The following is a 24,634-nucleotide window of genomic DNA, read 5'->3' as shown; positions in this document are numbered from 1 at the left end:
CCGCGAGAGAAGCGACGTAAAACTACCATCATCTCAGCCAGGGAGAATGGATTCGCTGCTGTGTTCTACCTTGCCCATGCGCAAGGAGAGTGCATCTGGACAGTCCTGCACGTGTAGCGTATCGCATCTGAGCTTGAAAAAAATCCATTAAACTCCTGAAACACCTGGCGCTAAACCAGTCTCTGTTGCCGCCTTCACCGCACCGCCCACTCCTCGCAAATGTCCTGCCGTTGCTTTCCCCCCTGGAAACAAATATTGAATGCTCAACCAGTCTGGTCAGGGTCCAAGTCCCTCGTAAATACCATGTGTGCCAGACATGAGCCAGTCGACACGAGAACTCCCTCGTTCACCTCGTGACTGACCGGCACCTACCCGCACAAGTAGGCGTGCATGCACGAGTACGAGTTGGCGCAGGAGCACGCGTACGCACTCAGTACGCGTCTACTAGTCCCAGTGTTTGGACAGGGGACTCCCGATTTTGGGGGCAAACTGCAGACTCTTCCGTCGAGCGGCCATCAGTCTCAAAACCACCTGGTCGTCCTTATCTCCACCAAAGATGGCATGCCCCATGTGTGGGTGAGGGTTTCGCTTTGGTGGGCACGTCCGCGTCAGAAGAGCCATCTTCGTAGGTGAGGAGTCAAGTTGGTCGTCATCCTCTCCATAGGGCGTGCCCGAGAGCTCCGCGGCGTATTTCGCAACCGCCTCCGGGGCCGGCGTCCTTGGAACCGGTGTCAGTATCACGCGGGGCCACTCGCCATCTTCGTCTCCGTCTTCTTCTTCCTCTTCATCTCTGTCCGACAGCACGTGCATCCACAGCGAGCTGTCGCGGCGGTTAGGCGGTGTGCCGAATGCTTGCGGCGGCTCCCTTTCGACATTGGCACCTCGAAGATTCGCAAGGGCGTTGGGATCAATGCTCCTGCGTCGACGAGCCGTTCCGTGCCGGGTGTGGGCCGTGTCAATGGAGTAAGGAGCTTCATCGAGCCAGCAGTTCTCGCGCTCACAACTAGTTTCCCTTATTAGTCGAATGCTGCATACGAAAGGATGTTGCCAAGCTTACTCGAGAACCCAGCTGACTCCGACGCAATGAACAATGCCTTTTGCCTCGGCGACCTTGTCCAGCGTGCCCTTCGCTCCGTCCTTGTAGACAACATGCGTAATTCCAAACACGGTTTTCGACGCTTCACCATTGGCCTCGCCGTTTGGATTCCAGTCCCAGGACTTGACGCATCGAGCCCCCATTTGGTTCAGCAGGTCGATGAAGATGCAACTGGCATCTGCGCCCTCTGTCGTGTTGACGTCGACGAAAACGACGGCGCCCCTGAGCAGCGCCTGGTTCAAGTCACGCCGAGGAGTCCGCGTCAGGTTTCCCATGCCGGACCAAAGCTCCGACCTCGACGGCGTACCCGTAACTAGGGTATCTAATCCTACAGCGCTGCTTCGCCCACCCTTCCGCTTCCTCGGTGAGAATGAGTTGGTGCTGGCACCGCTGGGCAAGTACTGTGGATGTTGCATAGAGCTCGCGCGTGGAGCGCTGCGGCTGTGTACGTTGCTCGCCCCTGGCGTCGACATATCCGCCGGTTTCAAGGGCACCTTGGTTGTGGTTGAAAACCCTCCGTTATACGTCAGCCGAGCAGGTGTCGTTGGAGCAGTGTGCTGGCTCGTATCAATTGAATCCATGGGAACCTGGTTTTCATCCCCGTACTCCTGGCTTGCCTCGGACAAACCATCGTCGAATAGAGTCGGCTGGGGCTCCAGACTCGTTGCATCCTGGGCCACAATAATGTCCTCATCAGTCGTCGTGATGTCGATGAACTGGCTGTCGAACTCTTCCCGAGCTGTGGCTGCAGGGCTGGACTCTGGCTTCATCGCGACTGAATCGGCATGAATCAACATCTCGTCTTCAAAGTACGTGCTGGTCATCAGCGGTCCATCAAGCCCCTCCGATGGTTCATGTAGTCCACTAGCCGCCATTGACGTACCATGACGGGTGACGACTGTGCCGCTGCAGATCTTGGTAGTGATACTCCCAGACCACGCATCCGACTGCTCTGCTAGAGAGCCCACCCGGGCACCTGGCTCGTAGGTCTCTAGAGCCGTGCCTGCAGGTGGCGCAGGAGTAGAAGGGCCGGTGCCCGCGACCGGAAAGCCAGATGTAAATTTTCCGGCACTTGGCTCGTAGAACTCAGATTCGGATTGCAGAACCTCTGCAGACTTTTCCATACCAGCAGCCGTATTCTCCAGTGCGACGTCGTCGTCGATTTCTTCTTCACAGGAGTGTCGCGAAACGGATTGTGGAGTAGGTGGGATGGGATTTCGCTCAGCTTGATCATCGGCAATGACAGCCTCGGCCGATCTGTTGGCCAATTCCATCTCGTCTCCCTTGTCGCCGTCGAAATTCGCATTTTCCGTCAGCACAGGATCGGCGGATCGGGCCAGGACAGCAGACAAGCGGCCTGAGAACTCGAGGCCCTCCATCTGTGACTCAATGGGCTCGTCTTCTCCTGTTTGGTCGTAGAACTCTTTGTCTGTCACCATCCCGATGTGCAACGTAGCCGTCGTGAGAGGCTTCATTCGTGGGGAACCAGTCAGTGCAGTGGCGTCGCTCGGGTCTGTCGGGGTTAGGGGCGGAAAGCCGGGCATCGCTCGCTTCGCTGGAGAGCCTAGCATGGTCTTCTTCATGAATGACTGCGGCTGCTCAAGCTGCAGCTTGGCGGTATGGGCCGGGGTGAAGTTGATGCTCTTGATGGGGGACTGTGGTCTCTTGGCAGCCGACTGCAAGAGAGACGTCTTGAACGATGGTGTTTCGTTGCTGCAGAACGATGGCGGTTTTTTGGCCGACCTAGGCAGCAGCACCGCGCCCATTTTCTTGGCGGGGGACTTGAGCGAATCCTTGGGCGGCGACGATTGAGGGCGTCGAGGGGAGCCCGGAGGATTCAGGGCAGCCATCGCCTCCGAGCGACTGCTCGGGATTTCTGTCATGTTCTTGGCGCCAGAAATTATTCCCGGTCGTGGCTTGATGGGGTTTTTCATCATGTGCTGGACTGGCGTATCGGCCTTGTCCATCGCAAGTTCGTCCTCGGAGACGTCGGCATCCCGAGATAGGCGCATCTGCGTCACCTTCCTGGGGCTCAAGGGCGGCATTTGGTCGGATCCCGGGCTTTCAGACGCAACCCTAGACGCCTCCCCCAATGCTCGAGCTGACGGTGCACCACCGCGACGGGCAGGTCGTGAACGAATGCCCGTCGTTGCTGGTTCCTGCGCCTTGGGCTTGGGCAGAACGTTCTCCTTATCTCCGTCGCCTTCTTGAAACTTTACGGTCTTTTTCGCACCCGACTTTGCCTTTATCGTTGTCGTTGTCGTTTTCATTGTAGCTTTCGTTTTCGTTGTCATCGCTGAAGTTGTTATTGAGTCGACCTTGGCGGTTGTTGCTTGACCTCGCGTCCTCGTCCTTGACGGTTCCGTCGCCGTTTCAGCCGACCCCGACATCATAGCCTTCCTTGGCCTACCACGGAGCTTCGGTGCTGTCGTTGCTTTCCCATCTTCTTTGAGCAATGTCTCCTTCGCTGGTCGACCGCGTGCCCGTTTCGGTGGTGCTGGTGCGGCTTCGGGTGTAAGCGATGATGCAGCTCGTTCTGGCTTCTGGTGGACAAGCTTTAAAGGCACAGTGTTTGCTGGAGTCCTCCTTGTGCCTCTCTCTTGCTGCGTGGCGTCACTCTCGTTCTCGTCCGCTCTTGTCTTGCGCTTCGTCGCTGTGCTCTTCGTGCTCGCAGTCGCAGGTCCCGTCGTCCTCGCCTTGACTGAGGCCGGAATAATTTTAGTATGCTTGACCGTTGACTCGCTTGCCTTGGCAGCAGCGCGAGAACGCGTTATTCGTTTGGGCGGAGAGTCCAACATCATTGAAGCCCTACCTGTTGAAGTCGTTGGGGAAGGCAAGATATTCGAATGAAGTAAAGCCCGAGGTCGCTGCGGAGCAGTTCACCAGAGGTGATGTTTACTTTGTGTTGTTGCGTTCCAGCCCAGGGTAGTTCCGAGCGGGCCTAGTGGGGATTTTCGGGTGTGGGGACTACCACTGAAGCTACAAGTATCAGTGCAAGTGCAAGTACAGGTACAGCAGGGTACCCGTACGGAGTACTCTGTATTTTCATGTACTTTAGATAGATATAATCAGTACCTACTTACTCTGTACTGTACTCAAAGTATTATTACAGAGTACTTAAGTAAATTAGTACATACTGTACGGAGTATATTTACATTGTGCTTGAACGAATACGACACCAACTTACTACTTGTACACCAACTTTCTAAACTTATTTAAGTACAAGTACAACAACGCAGGTGGACCTTTGTTGTGTGTGAAATATCACACCGATTTATGGAATACTGCATGTAATTACCAATCTTGTTGTACGGGTGTACATTTTTGTACTTTTACGGATGCAGTACGGAGTAATAATACATGATGCAAACTGGCCGACCGTTGTACCTTGGCTCCAAACTTTTCGCGTATCCTCACTTCCAAGTAGAAACTCACCACAGACCACAACTCTACACGAGGTTGGGATAAGTAGAAATGATTCATTGTCTTTCACAGTTTCTCGAGAACTTCTAAGGAACATTCACATATTCTCAGAAAATGAAAGCCATGCCATCGTTTTAAGACGGCTCGTTATCACAACAGAAAGTTGTAACCATTCTTGTAGCACGGACAATGTACTTACAACTACACGTACCTGTACACCATGCTTAAGTGGACCTGCAAAGTAAGTACTGTACTAACGGGGTACTTGCTCCGTACTTACATGAACAGTAAGTACTGTACTTAAGTGTACGGAGTACTCCGTAAGGACTCGCTTGTACCGAGTGGTTTTCATGACCCCACCTTTGCCAGGTACCGTTGCTCGGCAACGGCAAAAAGCACACCACACTACTTGTGCTCAATGAAAGTACAACTACTCCGTACATTTCCTAGACCTCGCGGAAATGCTGTGTAATACTGTACTTGCAGTTGCGGCACAGGGTCAAATTCGCCAAAGTACAGAGTAGCTACTGTAGGTGTATTGTACATGTAGGTGTGCTGTCGTAGAACAGATACAGGAACGGGCCGGTCGAAACGGATCGAAACGAGCGAGGGGCGCATTTGTGCCGACCACTGCTAACCTCGGAATTACACCTGTCCGTACTAATGGTTGGGTATCTTGATCGCTGGTTCTCGCCGAAAGAGTGATATGTGCGAACCGTACAGTCATCTCATCGCAGTGCTGTAGCAGCCGGGTATACTTCGTACGACATAGGACAACCTGGACTTGCTGAAAGAGCATCCGCCTCAGCCAGCCTGCACTGTCATTCCCGGGGAGGTGAAGGTGACGGCGACGTCAACCACCGTCAGGTGCAGCGCTCCCACGTGCGTCTAATAAACCTCCGATCATCTATTTGCTCACGACCGGCTTCGTCTCGAGCACCTCGCAGCCAACTGTCTAGCAAGCAGTGTGCAATCTTGAACTCATCAGTTCGTTCGTAAGCGTTGGCCATCATGATGACGTTTGGATGGAGGGGGCCGGTACATGCACACATCTCAAAAGGGTTGGACGGCGAACATGCATCGAAAAAAAATCGAACAGCCGGGCGTCCGCCTTGCAAGTCCGTGGTGACGATTGGCATCGGGCACAGCAAGGCCATGTATATGATAGACGGTGCCCACACGTTACCTGAACGTGGTTCGGAAAGAGCCGTCAACCCTGACGTCCTTGATGCCGTCGGGCATCAGCCGCAGCCACTCACTCCAGCTGTCCACGTCGACATTGTCGTCGAGAAGTCTGATGGAGAGGTGGAGCTGAGGGCTGTTCTCGCACGAGAAGCTGTTGCGCAGTGGGCTGTACTGGTAGATGGGGGAGAGGAAAATGGAGGGAAGTCGCGAGTTGCCAGACATCATGCAGTGCAAGGGGGCGGGAAAGGTCGTGATGGTCTCCTTCTCGGGGCTCCGATCCTGTATCATCTTTGGATATGTCGCAAGAAGGATGGAGTGGAGTTCCGCGGCAGAAAGCGGGGATGAGCGGCTTGCTCGGGTCCGCAGATGCTCCGCCAGGGCGCGGGTAAACGAGCATCGGTCGAGGGCGACGAGGTGCTCGTCCGACACCGAGGCGGCGATGAGCTCCAGCACACCCTTCTGGCGCACCATTTTCGAGGATGGGTAGTAGGCGGCATCCATGAGTATGAGAACGTCGGAGCAGGCTTCTTCGAGGATCTGCTGAATGCCGCTCCAGCGGATGGTGGATGCTTTTGTGTAATCCCTCGAGCTCCCGATCGGTCAGCGGCTCGCACGCAAGCGGGCTCTCGAGGGTCACGGCAGAGGACCACTACAACTACCTACCTGGCGAGAACCATTTCCCGGTTGCCGTCGAGATAGGTGTGCCCCGTGTAGTACACGATCTTCAAGACGTCCCGCTGGTCGCGATCGTCGGCGAATTTGTTGAGCTGTTGCGAGAGCCATCTCCACGAGTTTTTGCACCTGTCCGAGAAGGATGGAATGGTTTGTATGTGAAACGTATAGTGATAGTACTTCTCCAAGACGTGGGCCAGTTTCTTGACGGCTGCTTCGACGGCGGCGGCATCTTCGTCCTCCTGCCAGAAAAGCAACAAAGCGCAGACGGAGCTGTATCGGCCCCGGTTCGACGTGGAGAGCATGGCCGGGACGTTGTTCTGCAACTCACTCTTGAGGTTCTCGATACCAGGCAGGGAAAGAGACTTCTCGAGCCTCGGGCCCGAAGGGAGGGGAGTACGGATGCGAGCCTCTCCGAGGGGCAGCCTACTTGGTTGGTGGCAGGCGGGGGTGACTGGGTCCATGTCCATCATCTGCTGATCATCATGCATCGAGGGCGGTTGGGACGCGGCGAGGGACGCTGCCGGGCTCGGCGCACGGCCAGGGTCGGATAAGGGGGCCATGTCCTCGACACCGATGCTGTGCGACCTGTGAAACTTTGTGACGAGATCCTCCCAGGTCAGATTATGGTGGTTCGGGTGGCACTATACGCGGGCAAGTGGGAAGAAGCATGTTAGCGGATCCGATCTCGGGGTTGCGTCTCGAAGGCGCTGTGAAATCAGCAAGCGCCTGCCCGGGTCAGAGCCGGGCGCTGGCGGGGGTAAAGAGGCCAGACTCGGGCAGCGGGCAGTTGGACGGGCAGGCGGAGGCATGCAGGCGGGCAGGCAGGCAAGCAGTGGAAGGCGTATTTCGAACAGAATGGCGGGAATCAGGAACGCACGGCTTACAGCAACCCGTCGCCGGCGGCAATCAGCGCATGCGCCCAGCTTCCGTATCAAGGCAGCCCGCTCCCTGGACTGCTGCGATAAAGGCCCGGTACGTCTCCTACTGGTGCGGCGGGTGTTAGAGATGTCGGATCCATCCTTGAGGGAGAAGATGGACTGGTGCAGGCTGGGGGAGGTGTCGGCACTGTACGATGTGTTGCTGGTCTCAATCGAGGCCAGTGTGGCCGCCGTGGCCTGGGTAGGGATGGAAGGCGCAGGGTCCTTCCTCGGCGGGGGGGGTGCTTGGTGTCGTTGGGGGAGCGGGAGCGGGAGCTGGGTGGTGGACGTGGGCGTGGCCATGGCCACGGAGGAGATGGCATTTCGCGACGACGCATCACCGGTCCTGGGAATGAAGGAGCGCGGGGGGGGCGGAGATGGGGACGGAACCTGGCGAGAGGAGGCCCGATCCTGACGCCGCAGCAACGCCGAGACCGGGGATGAGGGAGGAGCATCGGCGGCGAGGCGAGCATCTCTGTAGAGGGCGCTGGCGATGTTGGCCACATCGTGGACGGGGTCCATGGCGGCGGGGGCAAAGGTAGAAGGAGTAAAGCAAGAGAGGAGGCAGGCGGGCGCGGAAGAAGAATCAAGAGCCCATCATCGGGCGAGTGCAAGAGGAGAAGCGGGGGGGCGGCGAAAGGCGTCGCCGAGTGGTGCGGCCTGCCTGCCTGCCTGCCTGATCGTTTGATGGTGACGAATAAGATCGTGGAGAGGAGAAGGACGAAGAGAGGGGGTTTGAGCGGGAGGGGAGGAGGCGGGGAGGGGCACGAGGAGGAGGAGGAGGAGGAGGAGGAGGAGGAGGAGGAGGAGGAGCAGGAGAAGCAGGAGGAGCAGGAGCAGGACGACGAGGTGAGAGGAGAGCAGGACGACGTTGGTCGTCTCCTCTGCACAGTTGAAGTCGGGGGAAACATTCTGCGGTCTTGACTAATTTGGCTACTGACCAACACAATTATTCGACGGTACCGTACCCATCAACTTATCCCCCAGTACTCTTGTTGTACTCGCCCACTTGCTCGCCATGGTACCTCCTTCACTTCTTCCCACTTACCTACCATGAACCTAGATGCACCCATTTGACACCTGCTCGGTGGGCATGCGGGCACTGTTAGTAGATAACGGCAGTTCGAGTGGCGAGGCTGGTTAAGAGGGGCGATGAAGAGGATAGGTCGCGGAAAGCAAGCGCAGAAGGAGACATCTCATGTGCGAACCCGCCGACCGGGGAGGATGCCGACCACAAGGCCAGCTGCTGGGGTGGGAGAGGGGGGCGGGGAAGGTCAGCAGCCATTCCAACTTCCTGCTACTGCTGGGTAACATCTGACCCGGATGCTCCCTCTTCACACCTTGGGCCTTGCGAACCATCCCATCCGCATGGCCAGCATCCCAGCACCCAGCAGTCGCCGAGCTTGCCGAACGGTCACGAATGCCGGCATTGAGGCCGGGGTGAGGTACGAGCTCCGGCGCAAAATATTGTGCGCCGAGTCGTGTCGTACCGTCAACATGGAGGGAGCAGCCGGCCATCCGTGTTGTTTGGTCAAGGCTACTGACTACCTAGTAGGTAGTTCGCTGGTACGGCGCTTGGGCAGTGGTTGGGTGTCATCGTCGCCAAATGCGTGTGCCTACATCTACAATTACGCAGCAGGCAGTGAGGGTTGCTAGTACTACCCGGTACCTACCTTAGTAGGTAGGTAGGTAGCATCGTATGGTTACGGGTAGCTGACCTGCCTCAGAGACACCTGCCTTACTGGGGAAATGAGGCACTTACTACTCCGTACGGATGGATGGATGATATGGCCATCTACGTCCACGTACAGGTGCATGTGCTATAGCCACAGTCCACCGACTGAGGACCGCCACCAGGGGCAACGGAGCAGGCATCAGCGGACAAGAGTGTTGTAATGCATTCCTCATCCATACTCCTTGGCGCCATCTCCGCGCGTACACCAGCCAGGAAAGCAGGAATCGATAACAGCACTCACTGGACCGGCGTACAATGGCAAACAGTTACCACTCTCTCGCTTCACATTCAACGTCCAACGGCACAGCGGCTGCAGATGATAGCCTGCAATTACCAGCACGTGATATTGCTCCATTCCACGATTACACCAACCGGTAATTATCCGTTCTTTCCCTTGGGTCTGCCCGTCATCGCCTTTTCAGCCTCCCATTTCGCCTCGTTGGTCGTCAATCAGTCGACCCCATTCAAGAAGCACTCGGAAAAGATAGACTTCCATGTCCTTCATCCCCAGCGCTTTGGCCGCCCACCTCTGGCCCTGATGGCTGATCCATTCGCCGTCTTTCACGCTACCGTTGAATTTTGTGGCCTTGCCCTTGATCTTCACCGGCTTCTCTATGCCGCCAAAGTAGGACAGTGTCGTGTGCAGGGCCTGGTAGCGGAGGTCAATGGGCACAAAGTGAAGCCATGGCTCGATGCGATCCGTGTACCACGTACGGAATATCGTCGACACCATGGGGACACTTCCTGACCCCATGGTACGCAATACCTGTGTTGGAGGGCCGTCATCCTCATCCGTCAATAAGACGTAGCGGTATTCTAGGGGCTCCTCGTTATCCGATTTCATGCCAAATGCTTGCTTGATGAGTTGGCAGCGCCCTCCCGAGCAGGCCGAGGAGTCATTGATCTCGACGGAGAACCGCAGCGCGTTGCTGGCATCAAAGGCAGGGACCACTTCTGGCTTGTACAAGTTCTCCTTCCCGGACACGGGCAGTATCATGACAACACGGTCTTGCGCCGTTGGCATTTTAAGGAGATGAAGCAGCCTGAGTTTGTGGCTCCCACGGAGTGCTTTGTCGTTAGAGGAACTGGCATCTCCTACCAAGCCCCTCCAGTAGAGGCTATCATATCGTCGTGTGAACTGCCATGTGCTATCAGGCTTCTCCGGTCTAGATCTCGGCAATGGGATCACTATATCGCCGAATCCGTCGGCTTTGGACGCGCTGAACAGGGGCAGTAGCTGTCGGACGGGAGGCGGCCGGCGGTCGGCCAGGAAAAAACCATGCAGAGACTGCACGTCTGGCTGGGCGCAGATTTCTAGTGACAGGCCAAAGTCATTCAGCAGCTGGCCCCGCGAATGCCTGTCCGCACAGTGTGAGCAGAATTTCCCAACGTTCTGTCGCAAACCCGTTCTCATCCCCGAACCAGGAGGGCATGCACCGACGTGCATCTGGCGAAAGGCTACCGCCTGGATCGGGCTCGTATCAAGTTCTGGCCCGTTGCGCGCGTCTGAGGCAGTTGTCTGGTTCGAGGTACCGGCTGACCTCTTCAACGTAGAATCAATCATCGACGTCAAATCAGCATGTTGTTCTTGCCGAAACTCTCGCCAGGAAGGAAGAATGCGCGGGTTTGATCCGAGGTTGATGGGTAAAACCATGTCTGGAAGATGACTTGAAAATTTTCGGATCATTTCTGCCAGCTCGACCAGATCCGAGTTTTCTCTCTCGTCACCATCGCCACGTATTTCCACTAGCCCGTCGTGCACAGCGATAGTGGCGATGCCCGGCAGTGAAGCCATGATATCTGCCCGCCTTCGAAGCTCAGACGGAGAGAAGGCCCAGAACGGGGCGAGATCCTTGTCAACCTGTCCGAATTCATCAATGATGATTGTGGAAGACGACGCAAACTGATACCATTCGGCGAAATTGGGAGGGGGAGACCGACCCGAGTGTCGCTCCTCGTAGACTGACACCGCAGCAGAGAGCGTACTACTTGTCGTTGCCTTGACCAGCCAACGCTCATGCTTTGTCTGAGCCTCGTAGATCAGCTCGCTTATCGGATGACGCTGCTCAAATACTTGGACTCCTCTATTGAGAGTGATGATTGCTGTTACCGCCAAAAGTATCACCAACAGGATTCCCAAGAAGGCGCGTTGGATGAAGATAACGTGACGAAGTTCGTGAGAATAGGCGAAGAATACGGCTCCAAGAGCGACGAGCCATAATGGCAGCAAGCTGTCCATCCGCGATTGATGCAACCAGTCACCGAAACCAAGCACATTAACGGTGGCACTCCACGTTCCCGTGAGAATTGTGACCACGCTGATTGCTGTACCCGGTGACGTCTCGCAAACCCAAAATGACGTAGAGATCACCCAAATGGCGAATGAGGATGCGTCCACCAAGACGTCAAAAAGGTAATGCGAGCCGTCATAGGGGACGCCAAAGCTCTGTGTGCTACCCAGGAAGGCCCCGCCAACCCACATAGATGCAATGAGCAGAGAGGACATGAGAAGTGTGTTGCCCAGAGTGCGTAACATAAGTCTGGCCGTCCTAGACCAGGTCAGAATCCTCCAAAGTATGCTGACAATAATACAGTCCAGAATAACAGCCAAAATTTGGAGCAGAACTGTTCGCGGCCTGCTGTCAATGGGGTCGAAACACAGGTAGGTAGAAGACAAGCTTTGATTCATGGACATGGATGTGCCCAAGGCGAGGATGCAAGTACTGAGAGTCATGATGACCGCGGCTATACGTGAGCCGGTGAACCAGTCGTACAAGTCATCAAAACAACTGCGCCATGGGTCGTCTGTGCCTTTTGAGTGTGGAATACCCCATTGTCGTTGGCTGGATAAGGCTTCGTAGCCGATCAAAAGAGGACACGCAAAGGCCTATAGCAACCAGGTCAAAAAGAACGCGGCGGAGATGAGGAAAGTAAACTCACCTCGACGCCCGAGATGGAGCACCGTTGCCGTGTATTTACATAGTATAATAACTCCAGTCGCATGACAATGCAGAGCAACAAGGCTGGTAGAGACGTCCTCCTGGGCCGATTTGGAAGCTGACTACTTTCCAAAGCCCAGAGGGCTTCGCTCGTAGCGATACGATATGGGGACAGGTCTTGGTTGTGGTGGTGGTTGGCAGCGAGTCGCCGCGGTGGAACAGAAAACGGCTTGCACAAATGACCGGCTGCAAGGCATATTGCTCCCGAAAGGAGGAATAGCAAGAAGAACGACATTCGTGGTTGCTCTGGCATCATCCACTTGTCAGCAGCCTTCACTCCTTCAAATATCAGAATCGGGGCCTTACCAGCTAACGAATAGCGTTCGAGCGAAAAGGAGATACGCCCAAAAGACAGAATGGAACTGAAACAGTGTTAACAGTGAGAATAGTCTTTGAAATGAGAATCAGAACTTGCCACAGAGCTGCGGCCTGCTTCACGGCAACCCGCGCCATCGTCTCATCACGAAGTACCATCATATGGCACAGCACGCGTTGCCGCTCTGATGCTCAATACAACAATCAAATGGGAATATTCGATGCATTGTTAGGACGCGGGGAACGCATCACTTATCCATGTAGGGCGGGCACAACGATGTCGCATGTTCAAATTTGTCGCAGCGCACGATAATTACCGTCCCGACGTAACGCGCAGATAAGCTCATGGGGGAGGAGGCGCAGTTTCCTGCACCAAGGGTTAGTTGTGCATGAGGCTTCAGCAGTAACACATACTGTAATTGGTTTTTTTAGTGCCTGTAATGTATAATATTTATCATAATGCCCAGGTTATTCCTATGTACTTGCTTCAATACGAGATATTATATAAAATACTATAATATTAATGTGAAAACGCTTAGTAAGTATTTTTATTTATTTACGCATTGAAGCTTAACGTTTAATATTTACTAGACATAATAAGTAGTGCCCTGTCCGTTAGAAATTAATATCTTTGTTATGATATTAGGCTTTGCCTAATAGAGCTATGTCCTAGGATAGAGCTACGCGCTACCGTACGTGACTCGTATCCTATGACTAAGCAGGTATTGGAGTATAAGTACTCCAATGCCTCGTACCTTAAGTTAGTGTTCCGTAGGTTTCTTAACAACTATTTCCGACCACTAGATACTGGTAGTACTAGTGACTCCATAACATTTAAGAAACCTCCCTTCGTTACGGCAAGCAGTAGGCCGCAGACTATTGAACAATGGATCAACAGGACAACAACGCACTACCTAGCGAACAAAATGCTACCGCTAGCCAACCACTACCCGACTGGTTTACAGAAATCCAGCAGTTACGCCAGCAAATCGCTACGGTAATGCAGCACCAAGCGTCCCGGGAGGCGCAGCCCGGTACCACGTCGGGATCGGTACGGACCCCCTTAACTGTTAATAGCCCAGCAATACTTCCCTAAGTCCGACGTAAACCAATACTAACAGGGGCACCATACGATAGAGATAAGACTACGTTTACAGCCTGGAAGATACTTATAGCCTACAAGCTAGTTACCGACCGTAAGTTTATCGGTACCGACAAGGACCAGTGGATATTCGTCTGGCAGTACTTAGCGCCCAAGATTTAGTCCCGCGTTACAGCCTTCTTCGAAGCAGGGCCGTCGTACCAGTACAACCCGTTATAATTCTTGGCTTACCTCGAATCCGTTTTCGCCGACCCTTATCGGATGGAGATAGCGCAGACCGAGCTCGAATAACTAGAGCAAGTAAGCAATAAGGCATTTACCTCATTCTACGTGCGCTTTAAACAAAAGCTAGCGTTAGCTAGGGGAATAAATTGGCCCGACGAAATTAAACTCGTTAAGCTGCGTTGCGTGCTCAATAAGACTATGCGGGATAGCAGTATTGGGCGTAATATCCTACGAGATAGTTACAAGGCGGCCGTTAATATTTACCGTAGCATTGCGGTAGATATTGAATCGTACCGCTTGGAGGAGAAATACCGGAACCGCTACGGCCGCGTAACAGCCCCGACAAAACCTATAACGGACGAGGACGGTAACGCATGGATAACGGGCATTAATGCAGTAACTATAGGGCGCTATCGCCCAGTAACCCAAGGAACAAGGACCAGCCCAGGGCAGTCGTTAAGCCAGCGTACAACTTAGGTCCCCCGCAGTACAATTAACGCGCGTAAGGAGGAGGGCGCTTGTTTACGCTACGGATCCAAGCAGTACTTTATTAAAGACTGCAAAATGCAGCCCGCGGCGCGACTGGTACAAAATCTATCCATTCATCGGGTAAATACAGAGAGGGAGAACGTATAGGAGGAATCCTTAGACTAGTTCTCGGAAAACAAAGCGCCCCCGAGCTAAGTCTCGCGCAAGGGCAAGACGGTATAGATAAGGACTAAAGCGGGAGGACCAAGCGTTAAAGGAAGCAATTTTAGGATATCGAGGCGCAGTTGGACAGGCCGCCGTTCCTTATCCTAACGCTTGTAAATTCTACCCGTTTCTTAAACGTTTAAATCGATTGCGGTTGCAATTGTTATAGCGCAATTAGCGAACGTACGGCCCAAAGTCTGCGCCTTAAGCTTATTCTACTACCGGTACGGCGCCGGTTAAAGATAGCCGTAGCAGTAATACGTCGCTAGGGCGGCCTAACGGAGGTATATCTATATATCTCGCATATAGTACGAGTTGCGCTCGATATAGACGGCTAGAAGTCTCTAGCGGTACTATACGTAGTGCTAGGCCTTAGCCGAGATGCAATACTAGGCCTACTGTGGATAGAATACCGCAGTATCGACCTGTACGCAGCCGAACGCCGCCTTACAATTAGAGCGGTAAGGGGCCAGGTAGTATAAGCAGCAGATATACAGCCGTAGCGCGGTAGCTACAACCTTAAAATTGCAACTGTTTCGTCTGTTATAGCCGAACCGGAGAGCCAAGCGGTAGTTACCAACTTAATGGAGATCTCGGTAGTACTCCGCTAAGTAGCACCAAGCCCTAAGCCCAGCGGGACGGAGGGATACCTACCCGCCTACCTAAAGGAGTTTACCGACTTATTCGATAAGGCGTAGGCCTCCGGCCTTCCTCCGCACCAGGGACTAAGGGACTACTACATTAAGCTGCAAACCGGGCCCAACGAGGAACCCCTAGAGCTACCGTAGGGACTATTGTACAATATGCTACGGGACTAGTTGTTGGAGGTACGACAGTAGATTACCGAATTGTTGGACAAAGGGTAGATACGTACTAGCTCCTTAGCGGTAGCGGTACCGATCCTCCTAACCAAGAAACCGGGGGGGGGTTAGCGCCTTTACGTAGATTACCGTATACTAAACAAGATTACGATATAGGATAGGTATCCCCTACTGCTAATAAAGGAAATATTGCGCTCCCTGTTAGGATCCCGCTGGTTTACGAAACTCAACGTACGGGCGGCCTTCCATAAGATCCGTATTGCGCCCGGCAGCAAGTACCTTACGGTATTCCGCACCCGCTTCGGCTTATTTGAATAGCTGGTCTACCCGTTCGGACTTACAGGCGCTCCCGCAACATTCTAGCGTTACATTAACGGGGTACTTGGAACTAATTTAGGTAACTTCGTAACGGCCTTTCTGGACGATATCTTAGTATATACAAGCGGCTCTAAGGCGGACCATATTCGGAAGGTAAAAGGGGTACTTTAACGCCTACGTAAAGCAGGTCTATACTTAGACCTAGATAAGTACGCCTTTGCAGTTAAGGAAGTTAAGTACCTAGGCTATATTATTTAGGCAGGAGTAGAAATCCGGACCGACCTAGTAAAGATAGCTGCTATCCGCAACTGGAAGGTACCAAGGACCGTCCGAGGGGTATGCAGTTTCTTGGGGTTTACTAACTTCTACCGGGAATTTATCCCCTAGTTCGCGGAATTAATAGCGCCCCTATCCTAGCTTACTTGCAAGGGGCAGCCGTTCCGCTAGACTACCAACGAGGATAATGCATTCGAAGAACTAAAGCGACTATTTATATCGCACCCGATCCTAGTACAATAGGATGCAGAGAGACTAACGTTTATAGAGGCAGATTGTTCCGGTACGGCTTTGGGAGGATGCCTATTATAGGTAGACGAGAAAGGCATCCTGCGCTTAGTTACATACCATTCGGCAAAATTAACGGCCGTAGAGCGCAATTATACAATCTACGATAAGGAGCTCTTGGCTATAGTACGCTGCCTTAAGGTATAGTAGGCAGACCTGCAAGGGGTATTCGTACCGTTTATGGTTCTAACCGACTACAAGAACCTAGAATACTTTACCCGACTGCGGGAAATCTCGGAGCGCTAGGTACGGTAGGCTGAGAAGCTCTTGCAGTTTAACTTTCATTTACAGTATAGGCCGGGATCTTAAGCGCAACGGCTAGATACACTATTACGCAGGCAGTAGGACGTAGAGCACCAACCCCGAACTATATAAGTATTACAACCTATATTAATTAGCAATTTCGGAAGTTCGCCGAATACCCGCAGCGCGCCCGTAGAGCAACCGCCTAGCAACCTACCACTAGGATTACGGCTATTCCACGATACCAGCTTACAGGAGCTATAGGACCAGGCAGTTATTAAGGACCAAACGTATACAGTACGCCTAGATACTATACGTTGCGGAGACCGTAAGTTCCCGGACAAAGTAGATACGCGGGAATAGGTAGCCGACTGTACTATTAACGCGTACGGTGCGCTATAGTTCCGAGGGCGCCTGTAGCTACTATCGTAGGAACCGCTAACTATATGCGTTATCCACTAAGTCCATAACTCCCCTATCTCGGGGCACCTAGGACGAAATGCTATATTCGCAGCGCTAAAGAGGAATTACTACTAGGATTATATATCGGCAGCGGTAGGGCAATTTGTACGGAACTGCTATTGCTACCGTAGCTACAAGAGTAGGCAGCGCCGCTAGGGCCTACTACGGTAAATTGAGCCGCCGGATAGATATTGGAAACAAATCTCCGTGGACTTTATGACGGAGCTACCCGCATAAGACGAATAAGCGCTATAGTATATAATAGTACTTACAGACAGGCTGTCTAAGTACGTACAGCTGGAAGCTATAACGTCTATAACGGCAGAAGCGTATACCGAACGGTTTAAGGAGTACTAGTAGCGTTTCCGTAGGTTCCCGGAATACATTATATCCAACCGAGGATTAGACTAGGTCGGCCAGTTCTAGGCAACGTTATGCCGTATTGTCGGGATCGAACAGCGGCTATCTACAGCATATTACCTGCAGTTAAACGGAGGCACGGAACGAGCGAACCAAGAAGTTCAAGCAATCCTACGTACCTTTATAGCATTCGACCAATTTAACTGGCCGGACTATCTAGCGGTATGCTAGCTGGCGCTAAATGGTAGGGACTCTTCCGTTACCGGTATAAGCCCGAACAGTCTCCTATTGGGATACAAAGTTAACGCAGTACAACGGGTGGAAGCTCCTACCCTAAGCGCAACTATAGGTAAAGGGCGAGCAGTAGCGTTCGCATAGCGCCTGCGCGAAGGCACCGAGCTGGCCTAGGCGGTAATTGCATTTGCACAGCAACGCTTGGAGGAAGAATTAAACTCCTACCGGCGCCTAGCGGAGCGTTTCCAGGTAGGGGACAAGGTATAGCTAAATCTACGCTATATAAAGTCTCTACGCCCATCCAAGAAGCTAGACTAGGTAATAGCTAAGTATACGGTCGTAGCCGTACCGACCCCCCTAACTATTACGCTAGATGTCCCCCAAGGTATGTACCCTACCTTTTATATGGACCTAGTAGAGCGGGCCGCAACGGATCCGCTACCTAGTCAAGCCTTAACGAATACAGAGCTAGGGCCGCTCTTAGTAGAGGACGAGGACGGCGTACCGTAGGAAGAGTATATTGTAGAGGAAATCTTAGCCGCAAAGAACGCAAGAGGGTAAGGTAAGCGCCGCAATATCCTAGTCAAATAGGCCGAGTATAACTAACCTACGTAGGAACTACTAGAAAATCTACAGGAGACCAAAGCACTAGCAGACTACGAGCAAAAATAGGGTAGCGCACTTACTTACGACGGACTAGTCTCCTTACGACAACAGCGTCGGCGCGGCTTACATTCCCAGCCCCAATCGGGGCGCTACAAGCAAGACAAAGTCTCAGCGCCGTAGCGCACAAACGTTGGGCCCTTAACGGCCGGGGGGAGGCGGTAACTTACTCGAGTTATCCTCGACTAAGGACGAAAGGTAAAGGGGCGGGGCCGGCGTTGGGAGGCCGTCCGCAAACAGGACGCGGCGGGCAGCAACTAGCTCCTCGTAGATCGCGGCCATAAGGCCCGACTGCTGCTGTTGCACTAGCTCAAAGCTGTTGAGCCGGGCGTCCTGCGCGCCCTAATGGTTGCGCAGGCCTTGTACGGCGCTAGCAAAACCGCGCACTAGCATCTGCAGCTGCTACTGCTATACACTACCGCTGCGCGACGGCGTTAGGGCCTGCGAGGCTAGCACTAGGGCACCCATAGGGTCGCCAGAAGTCAAGGGCAGCGCCGCAGCGGCGGCACTACGGGCAGTACCGCCGGCGGGGGTAAGGGGAGTGGCGGGGATAACGTCGGCAGGAGTCGTCCTAGCAGCATTATAGAGCTTACGCTAGGTATCGGCAAGCTGGCGAAACGGGGCGGAGAGGCAAACGCGGCGGCCGGGCAATTCAGCCGTCTTAGTACGGGCAGCCGAAATAATATAGTCGCCTTCGGCGGCGGCAAGAACGAGCTCGCAAACGATACGGCGGAGGCGCGGATGCAGCGTTAGTAGGTACGGAATCTATTCGCACCTGCGCCGAGCCGAGGTGCAGGTAGTATAGCCATTGCCGCTACTACATTCGCAGTAGGCGGCGCTAGTGCGGACTAGACGTTCAATGCAGGGTAAATACATCTAAGCCTTAGCGGCAGGGACGTTATACTCCTCGTCCGAGGAGTCTCCCTGGACGGTAAAGCCGCCTATCGACCGAACGGCCGACGCCTTGTCCGAGGCGTAGCTACGAACAGGGCTATTGTTGTTATTGGGAGGAGGAGGAGGAGTATTGGCGGCAGTAGATATAGCAGCGCGGCGACGGGAAAGTAAGTAATCGACTAATACAAGCAGTTAGCGATAAGCGGCAGCAAGAACCCCGGTACGGTACGTACCGTAAGGAAGGCGGGAGAGCGGGAGGAAGCAAGAAATTGTAACGGCAGCATTAAAGGAAGCGGCAATTACGAAGGAGGAAAGAGGAAATACGCAACTTACCCGTAACGAATATATAAGAAATACAGAGGGGCAGCGCAACAGGGCCGCAACGGAACCTTAGCTATAGAAGTATCAACATACGCGCCCGGCAACCACCCGCGAACAGGATAGAGGCAACCACCCGCAAATAGGACAAAGGGGTAGCGCAACGGGGCTGCAACGGAACCTTAGCTACAGAAGCGTCAACACACGCGCCCGGCAACCACCCGCAAACAGGACAGAGGCAAAAAAAAAAAAAAAAAAAAAAGTTATTGGATTAATTAAGGACTACTAGAGGAATTAGGGAAGGAGGGGGATATATTATGATATTAGGCTTTGCCTAATAGAGCTATGTCCTAGGATAGAGCCACGCGCTACCGTACGTAACTCGTATCCTATAACTAAGCAGGCATTAGAGTATAAGTACTCCAATGCCTCGTACCTTAAGTTAGTGTTCCGTAGGTTTCTTAACAACTATTTCCGACTACTAGATACTGGTAGTACTAGTGACTCCATAACAATCTTATATATTTTCTCATTATGTGGAATAATGATCCATGAAATACTTAATAGAAGCAGTACTATTTTTGCAATAATATTTTTTTTCATTGCTATTATGTAAATTTTAACAAGAATTCGGCCTTGCATTATACAATGACTTATATCAAATGTATAAATGTTTGCGACGGGGTTGACCCAAAAGAGCTAAACTAAACAGTAGTTATTGCTTCTTTTCGTTGCGCCAGCAGGCACCCATTTCTATCGTACTTGGGCAAAAGTGAAAGTTTTAACTAAGCAGTACTTATTTATCAATTCACTACACCTAAAAGAGTCTACGGTCACTACCCTAGCATTTCGGGCCTAACTAATTACTTCTGCTTGTACTCGGGCGAAGCACTCAGGCGTAGCCCGAGACAATCACAATGCTACATGGCATAATGATGGTAATAATATCAGAGCCATTCAAGATATTTTATTGAAACAGCCTGGCGTTAGTCCTAAAAATAGTAACCGTAGTAGTTATGTGTTGTTCCTTATCCGAAGCCAGGCCTAGGATTTAGGGTGGCGAGGGCTGCGATGGACAGAATCTAGGTCGGCGAGCGAGAGGCTCAGAAATTCGTGTTTATTTCGCCACACCTGCTGGCTGTTCACGAATGCTCTTACTTCAGCAGGAGGGGGTGGAGGATCGGTGACTTTGGTTACGAGATAGGCGGTGGAAGCTTCGGCGATGCCGTATATGAGAACACCAAACAGTGGGGTTCTTATGAGCAAATAGAACCCTAGTCCGAACCCAAATAGGACCCCCTCGCGACTCCGGAACCAGTTTTTCTTTTCAGTCTTTGTGAGCTTGATGCGGGCGAAATAGGGTTCTAGAAGCTCTCGCATGAGACTCCTGGAAGCAAAATAAGTCTGCAAAAATATAACGAGCCATCTCCTTGGCAGAAAGATGCTCGTTCCAAAGATGGCCGCAGCCGGGCCGAGACCTACAGACTTATTGAAGGTATAGAAACTGGCGGCTGGCAGCACTAAGGTTCCGACGAGCGGCAGGTATGAGAGACCGAATATGAGGATGGAGATGCAACCTTTGCGAAAGAACTTTGTCAAGAACGAGGGTAGTGCCCGAGAATTGTTCTTGTTGTGCGTGTTGCCATCAGAGCGTGAATTGTACAGCCGCAAGTTCGGATAGTACAAGTCACGCAGGGTTTCAGCGTTGTCGTGCTTATGTTTTTGCACGTAGGTCAAATCAACCCATTGGAGCGACTGCATAAACCTGCACCTTACTATCAGTAGCTGTCGGCGCAGGAAGGGGGATTAGAGGCAACTCACAGGTCATCCATTGTAGGAACCAGGTGTCTCAAGAGAGTCATGAGGAAGAAGGGCACCTGAAGGACGTATTCTCCAATGAAGTTGAGTCTATCGTCCCATGACGTCCTGTCCACCGAATATGCGAACGAAAAAAGCCACAGCAGTGCCTTGACACCGATAATCTGGGGAACCAAACTGGTCAGCGGCACGGTAGCCCTCCGAAGATAGCTAACATTCATCTCACCGGAATAGCGAGTATCAACCGAATGACAATGCCCGCGGCAACTGCCATGGCAGCCTGCCGATACTGTGCGCTCGTGAACAAGTCCGGGTTCTGAAGAGCCCTATAAGCTTGAAATAAAATTAGCCGCTATCATCTTCAGGGAGCATTGACTCATCAACCTCCTACGAGAGTAAGCTGGAAACCACGTAGAACAGCGTTGAGGTCGAAGTGGGACACATCTAGCTTCGTCTTCAGCCAGTCCATGTCGAAATTGCGAATGCGGCCTTTCCTGGCCGCCTCCTTCTCACTGGGGTGCGTCTGAGGTGTGGACATTGTGCAACATAGATGCCCTTGTTAATGGTGAGTTGGTCGCGCTCGTAGAAGCTGTCAATGACGCATCTCACTAGTACCTAAGTACGGAGGAGTTGGTGTCCACATATTCATAATACACTTTAAGTACCGTAAGTACAAGTACGTTCGGCCACACAGACGTAGAAATATTTGTAGTTTTACACAAGAAAAGCTCTTAACCACATTGGTTTTAGCGAATCAAATAAGCCAGAATAATACTAGGTGAGAAATGCTGTAAAGTTCCGGAATAATAGGAAATATTAATACCGGCATATTAACAACTAGCTGCTCCGTACCACATTATAAATAATATAATACCTTATTGTTATGGTTCTTAGCTATTCCTTAGTAGAAGCAAATACAGTAAGTGAGTAGTCAGGCCCGAATGCTGAGTGACTGTACGGAGTTGAACGGAGTACAGTGGACTCTTATTGGTGTGGTTGATTAGCCGAATGCTGCTTAGGCCACTAGCCCAGTTGTCTCCCAGCCCAGTGGGCTAGATGGCAATAGAATATCCTCCACAGGAGCCGCGCTCTAGGTATAGAGACTACAGTAAGTTTCTTAACCAACAAGTACAAATTTCCTTGCCGTGGGTTTACTACAGGATCAAAGAAGCCCTTGTAGCTTAGTTGCCATTACCCATAAGTACAAGTACCAGGCCTTGCGACAGTCCAGCAAGTTGCGGCGCTGGGCTGGGGCATATGTGGCTGGACAAGCCAACATGTACTTAGATTGCCTCTGGTATGGGGACGGCTTTGCTCAATCTTCTTCACTAGCGACATTCCCTTTTATCCCCTCCGAATCAATGGCAATTGTGATTCCCTCGTCTGATCCGACTGTCTCTTGATGTCAGGTCACATCCTGCGTAAGGAGGTTATCTAGCCAGGCCTCCTACATAAGGCTAGGAGACTTTTCCTCAAAGGAAGACGAGGGACTCCTCAGGGATCATCACATGTTCTACAACACCCCACAAGTCCCTCGGCTAGTTAGCAGTGCTGGCTGCAACTACCCAGACCTCACTCTACCTCCTATGGTACCCACAAGTTGCATCTGACAATTGCAGCCGTAATGTCGCTCCAACTAGCCGTTACAGCTATCTCAAGTACTAGCACTTGCGAGGTGAAATGTATCGTGTCTAGCTGCTTGGCCAACCCAAACGCGCCAACTCAGTTTAATGAAAATAAGATACTATGTATGTATCGATGAGGCTACTGTCCTATGAGCTACCGAGTTGAGGCTTCTGAATGGATTGCCAGTACAAAGGGGGCCTGTCAGGAGGCATTGTGCACGGAGTGTGCATCGCATAGCTGTATACTTATATGGCACAGGACCACCTACTGTAGAAGGCTGGCCGAATTAGCCAGGGGAGCTTCCTAGGTGTAGCTACTCAGTCCAGGGATGAAGTGGGGGCTCATTAGGGATCAATGCACTCTTTGTTTCCGTCCTCGCATCTAGGCAACCGTGGCCAGCCTACTAGCTACTGGGCCTCAGTCACTCTGCCACTTGTGGACTCATTGCCTCTAGTAGGGCCTTTGCACTCGTTTGTCAAGTAGAGTGTTTGTGACTGGATGTTTGGCCAACACAAATCATTCCCCACTCACCAAGATAAGATGATGTCTACCCTATACGTCGCAAGGGACGTTCAGCGTCCATCACGCCTTAGCAAGCCTCAGCAAGGCAAAACAATAATATTATAAGGTCCGAAGTGCCAGAATCTACAACCATGTACTTGTATAATCTCATCCATTTACCATCACCAGAATGCCAACATGGGTGTTATTGACATTGCATATAGGACGCATAATCCGATACTAGGCATCAAGTTACACTTGCATCCACACCAGGTTCGGTGACGAAAGGCGAAGTCAGAAGCCCACAGTTAACACCTCATGGCTACGGAGGTCCATTAGGAATATTGAGAGTACGGATAACGTACATACGCGATTGCAGTGTTACAACCACCAGTTCGCTGGCGGTGAGCATATGGGGTTCTGGCCCATTCGTAATGGTGCATAAACATATGGCTCCTGGATCTATCTCTTGCGTCTCTGCGACACGAGGTTTCGGTAGAACGTTTTCTTGCCGGAGGTTTTGATGCGTTGAATTCCAGCATACTTGTTGCCCAGCTTTTCGCCATCATGACTGCTCATTACTTCGTCGAAAATAGTATTCTTTCTTTCCTTGCGGGTCAGTCGCGCACTATAAAAATCCGCAGGACCGGCGACCACTTTGCCAACTCGCGAAAATTCGGGTGCACTATATTTCAGAGCCTTTTTTTGATGTTTTGGGTCTAGGAGACCACGCATGCGCAGTACCTGCCAGTCCCTCTTGAACTCCGATGTGAGCTCGGTTTGAGGGAGATGGAACCAGTTTGGACCAGCCGTTTTCTAACAAGAGTCAGCAACCAAACCTGAATTGCCCATATTCGGCCGTGAGAGGATGTGGGGTGGTTGGGAAGGATACACGACGAGAAGAAAATTCAGAGTAACTATGAATGCAATACAATCATGGTGTTGCGGGAGCATAATCCAAAACGGATGCTCGTCCCGCGTCATAGAAGTAACCGCGAGCGGATCTCATCACAAATTTCCAGGTGTATTCAAGAACAGATGACTTGGTAGCATGGTGCGCAAAATGTGCCATAACTCACCCTTTTCAAGTCCACCCGAGAAACCTGCTCTCGAGCTACTCGTACGGCAAGCAGATCCTCAGAATTCGTTCCCCGCTGAATCTGTTGGGTTTGGGTGATCCCCGTGTCGGCTGGTGATCGCGACAACTGGCTGGCGGGGATCGACCTTTCGCTCAGGCGCTGTTCAGCATTGCGGAGTAATTCATCGATCTGGTCGTCGATGATGGCGAGCGTCATCTGCGACCCAATGGATATATGTTGACGCCTCGGGCAATTCAAAATAGAATGCTAATGGAGCAGCACGCACGAGGAATTTTGAAGGAAGAAAAAAAAATGCAATGCGGGCGGGGATGAACGTCCCAGCACGCTAAAGCATCCACTCTAAATAA

The 24,634-nt window shown here is 52.3% G+C and overlaps 5 protein-coding genes across 5 annotated transcripts; all 5 read right to left on the bottom strand.

The window, feature by feature from the left end:
* Window positions 1-444: 444 nt before the first annotated feature.
* Window positions 445-3,897, bottom strand: DCS_06515 (uncharacterized protein; the record flags this gene model as incomplete). Its single annotated transcript, XM_040803803.1, has 2 exons — window positions 445-996; window positions 1,090-3,897. The coding sequence occupies 2 exons, from the start codon at window positions 3,895-3,897 to the stop codon at window positions 445-447; spliced, it is 3,360 nt and encodes a 1,119-aa protein (XP_040653907.1).
* A 1,804-nt stretch (window positions 3,898-5,701) lies between these two features.
* On the bottom strand, window positions 5,702-7,818 carry DCS_06514 (tyrosine-protein phosphatase non-receptor type 6; the record flags this gene model as incomplete). The annotated part of the gene is made up of 3 exons (XM_040803802.1): window positions 5,702-6,293; window positions 6,368-7,020; window positions 7,264-7,818. 3 exons carry the CDS (start codon window positions 7,816-7,818, stop codon window positions 5,702-5,704), a joined length of 1,800 nt encoding a protein of 599 aa, XP_040653906.1.
* Window positions 7,819-9,449: 1,631 nt separating this feature from the next.
* Window positions 9,450-11,765, bottom strand: DCS_06513 (glycosyltransferase family 90 protein; the record flags this gene model as incomplete). Its single annotated transcript, XM_040803801.1, has 1 exon — window positions 9,450-11,765. The coding sequence occupies one exon, from the start codon at window positions 11,763-11,765 to the stop codon at window positions 9,450-9,452; it is 2,316 nt and encodes a 771-aa protein (XP_040653905.1).
* A 7,141-nt stretch (window positions 11,766-18,906) lies between these two features.
* On the bottom strand, window positions 18,907-21,598 carry DCS_06512 (putative transmembrane protein; the record flags this gene model as incomplete). Its single annotated transcript, XM_040803800.1, has 6 exons — window positions 18,907-19,103; window positions 19,890-19,941; window positions 20,401-21,007; window positions 21,064-21,224; window positions 21,287-21,393; window positions 21,445-21,598. 6 exons carry the CDS (start codon window positions 21,596-21,598, stop codon window positions 18,907-18,909), a joined length of 1,278 nt encoding a protein of 425 aa, XP_040653904.1.
* A 2,051-nt stretch (window positions 21,599-23,649) lies between these two features.
* On the bottom strand, window positions 23,650-24,482 carry DCS_06511 (uncharacterized protein; the record flags this gene model as incomplete). Its single annotated transcript, XM_040803799.1, has 2 exons — window positions 23,650-24,003; window positions 24,267-24,482. 2 exons carry the CDS (start codon window positions 24,480-24,482, stop codon window positions 23,650-23,652), a joined length of 570 nt encoding a protein of 189 aa, XP_040653903.1.
* Window positions 24,483-24,634: the final 152 nt, after the last annotated feature.

This window comes from Drechmeria coniospora, chromosome 03, assembly GCF_001625195.1.
Source record: "Drechmeria coniospora strain ARSEF 6962 chromosome 03, whole genome shotgun sequence".
In the NCBI taxonomy this organism is placed as follows: domain Eukaryota; kingdom Fungi; phylum Ascomycota; class Sordariomycetes; order Hypocreales; family Ophiocordycipitaceae; genus Drechmeria; species Drechmeria coniospora.
This window is presented reverse-complemented; position numbering and strand designations above follow the sequence as displayed.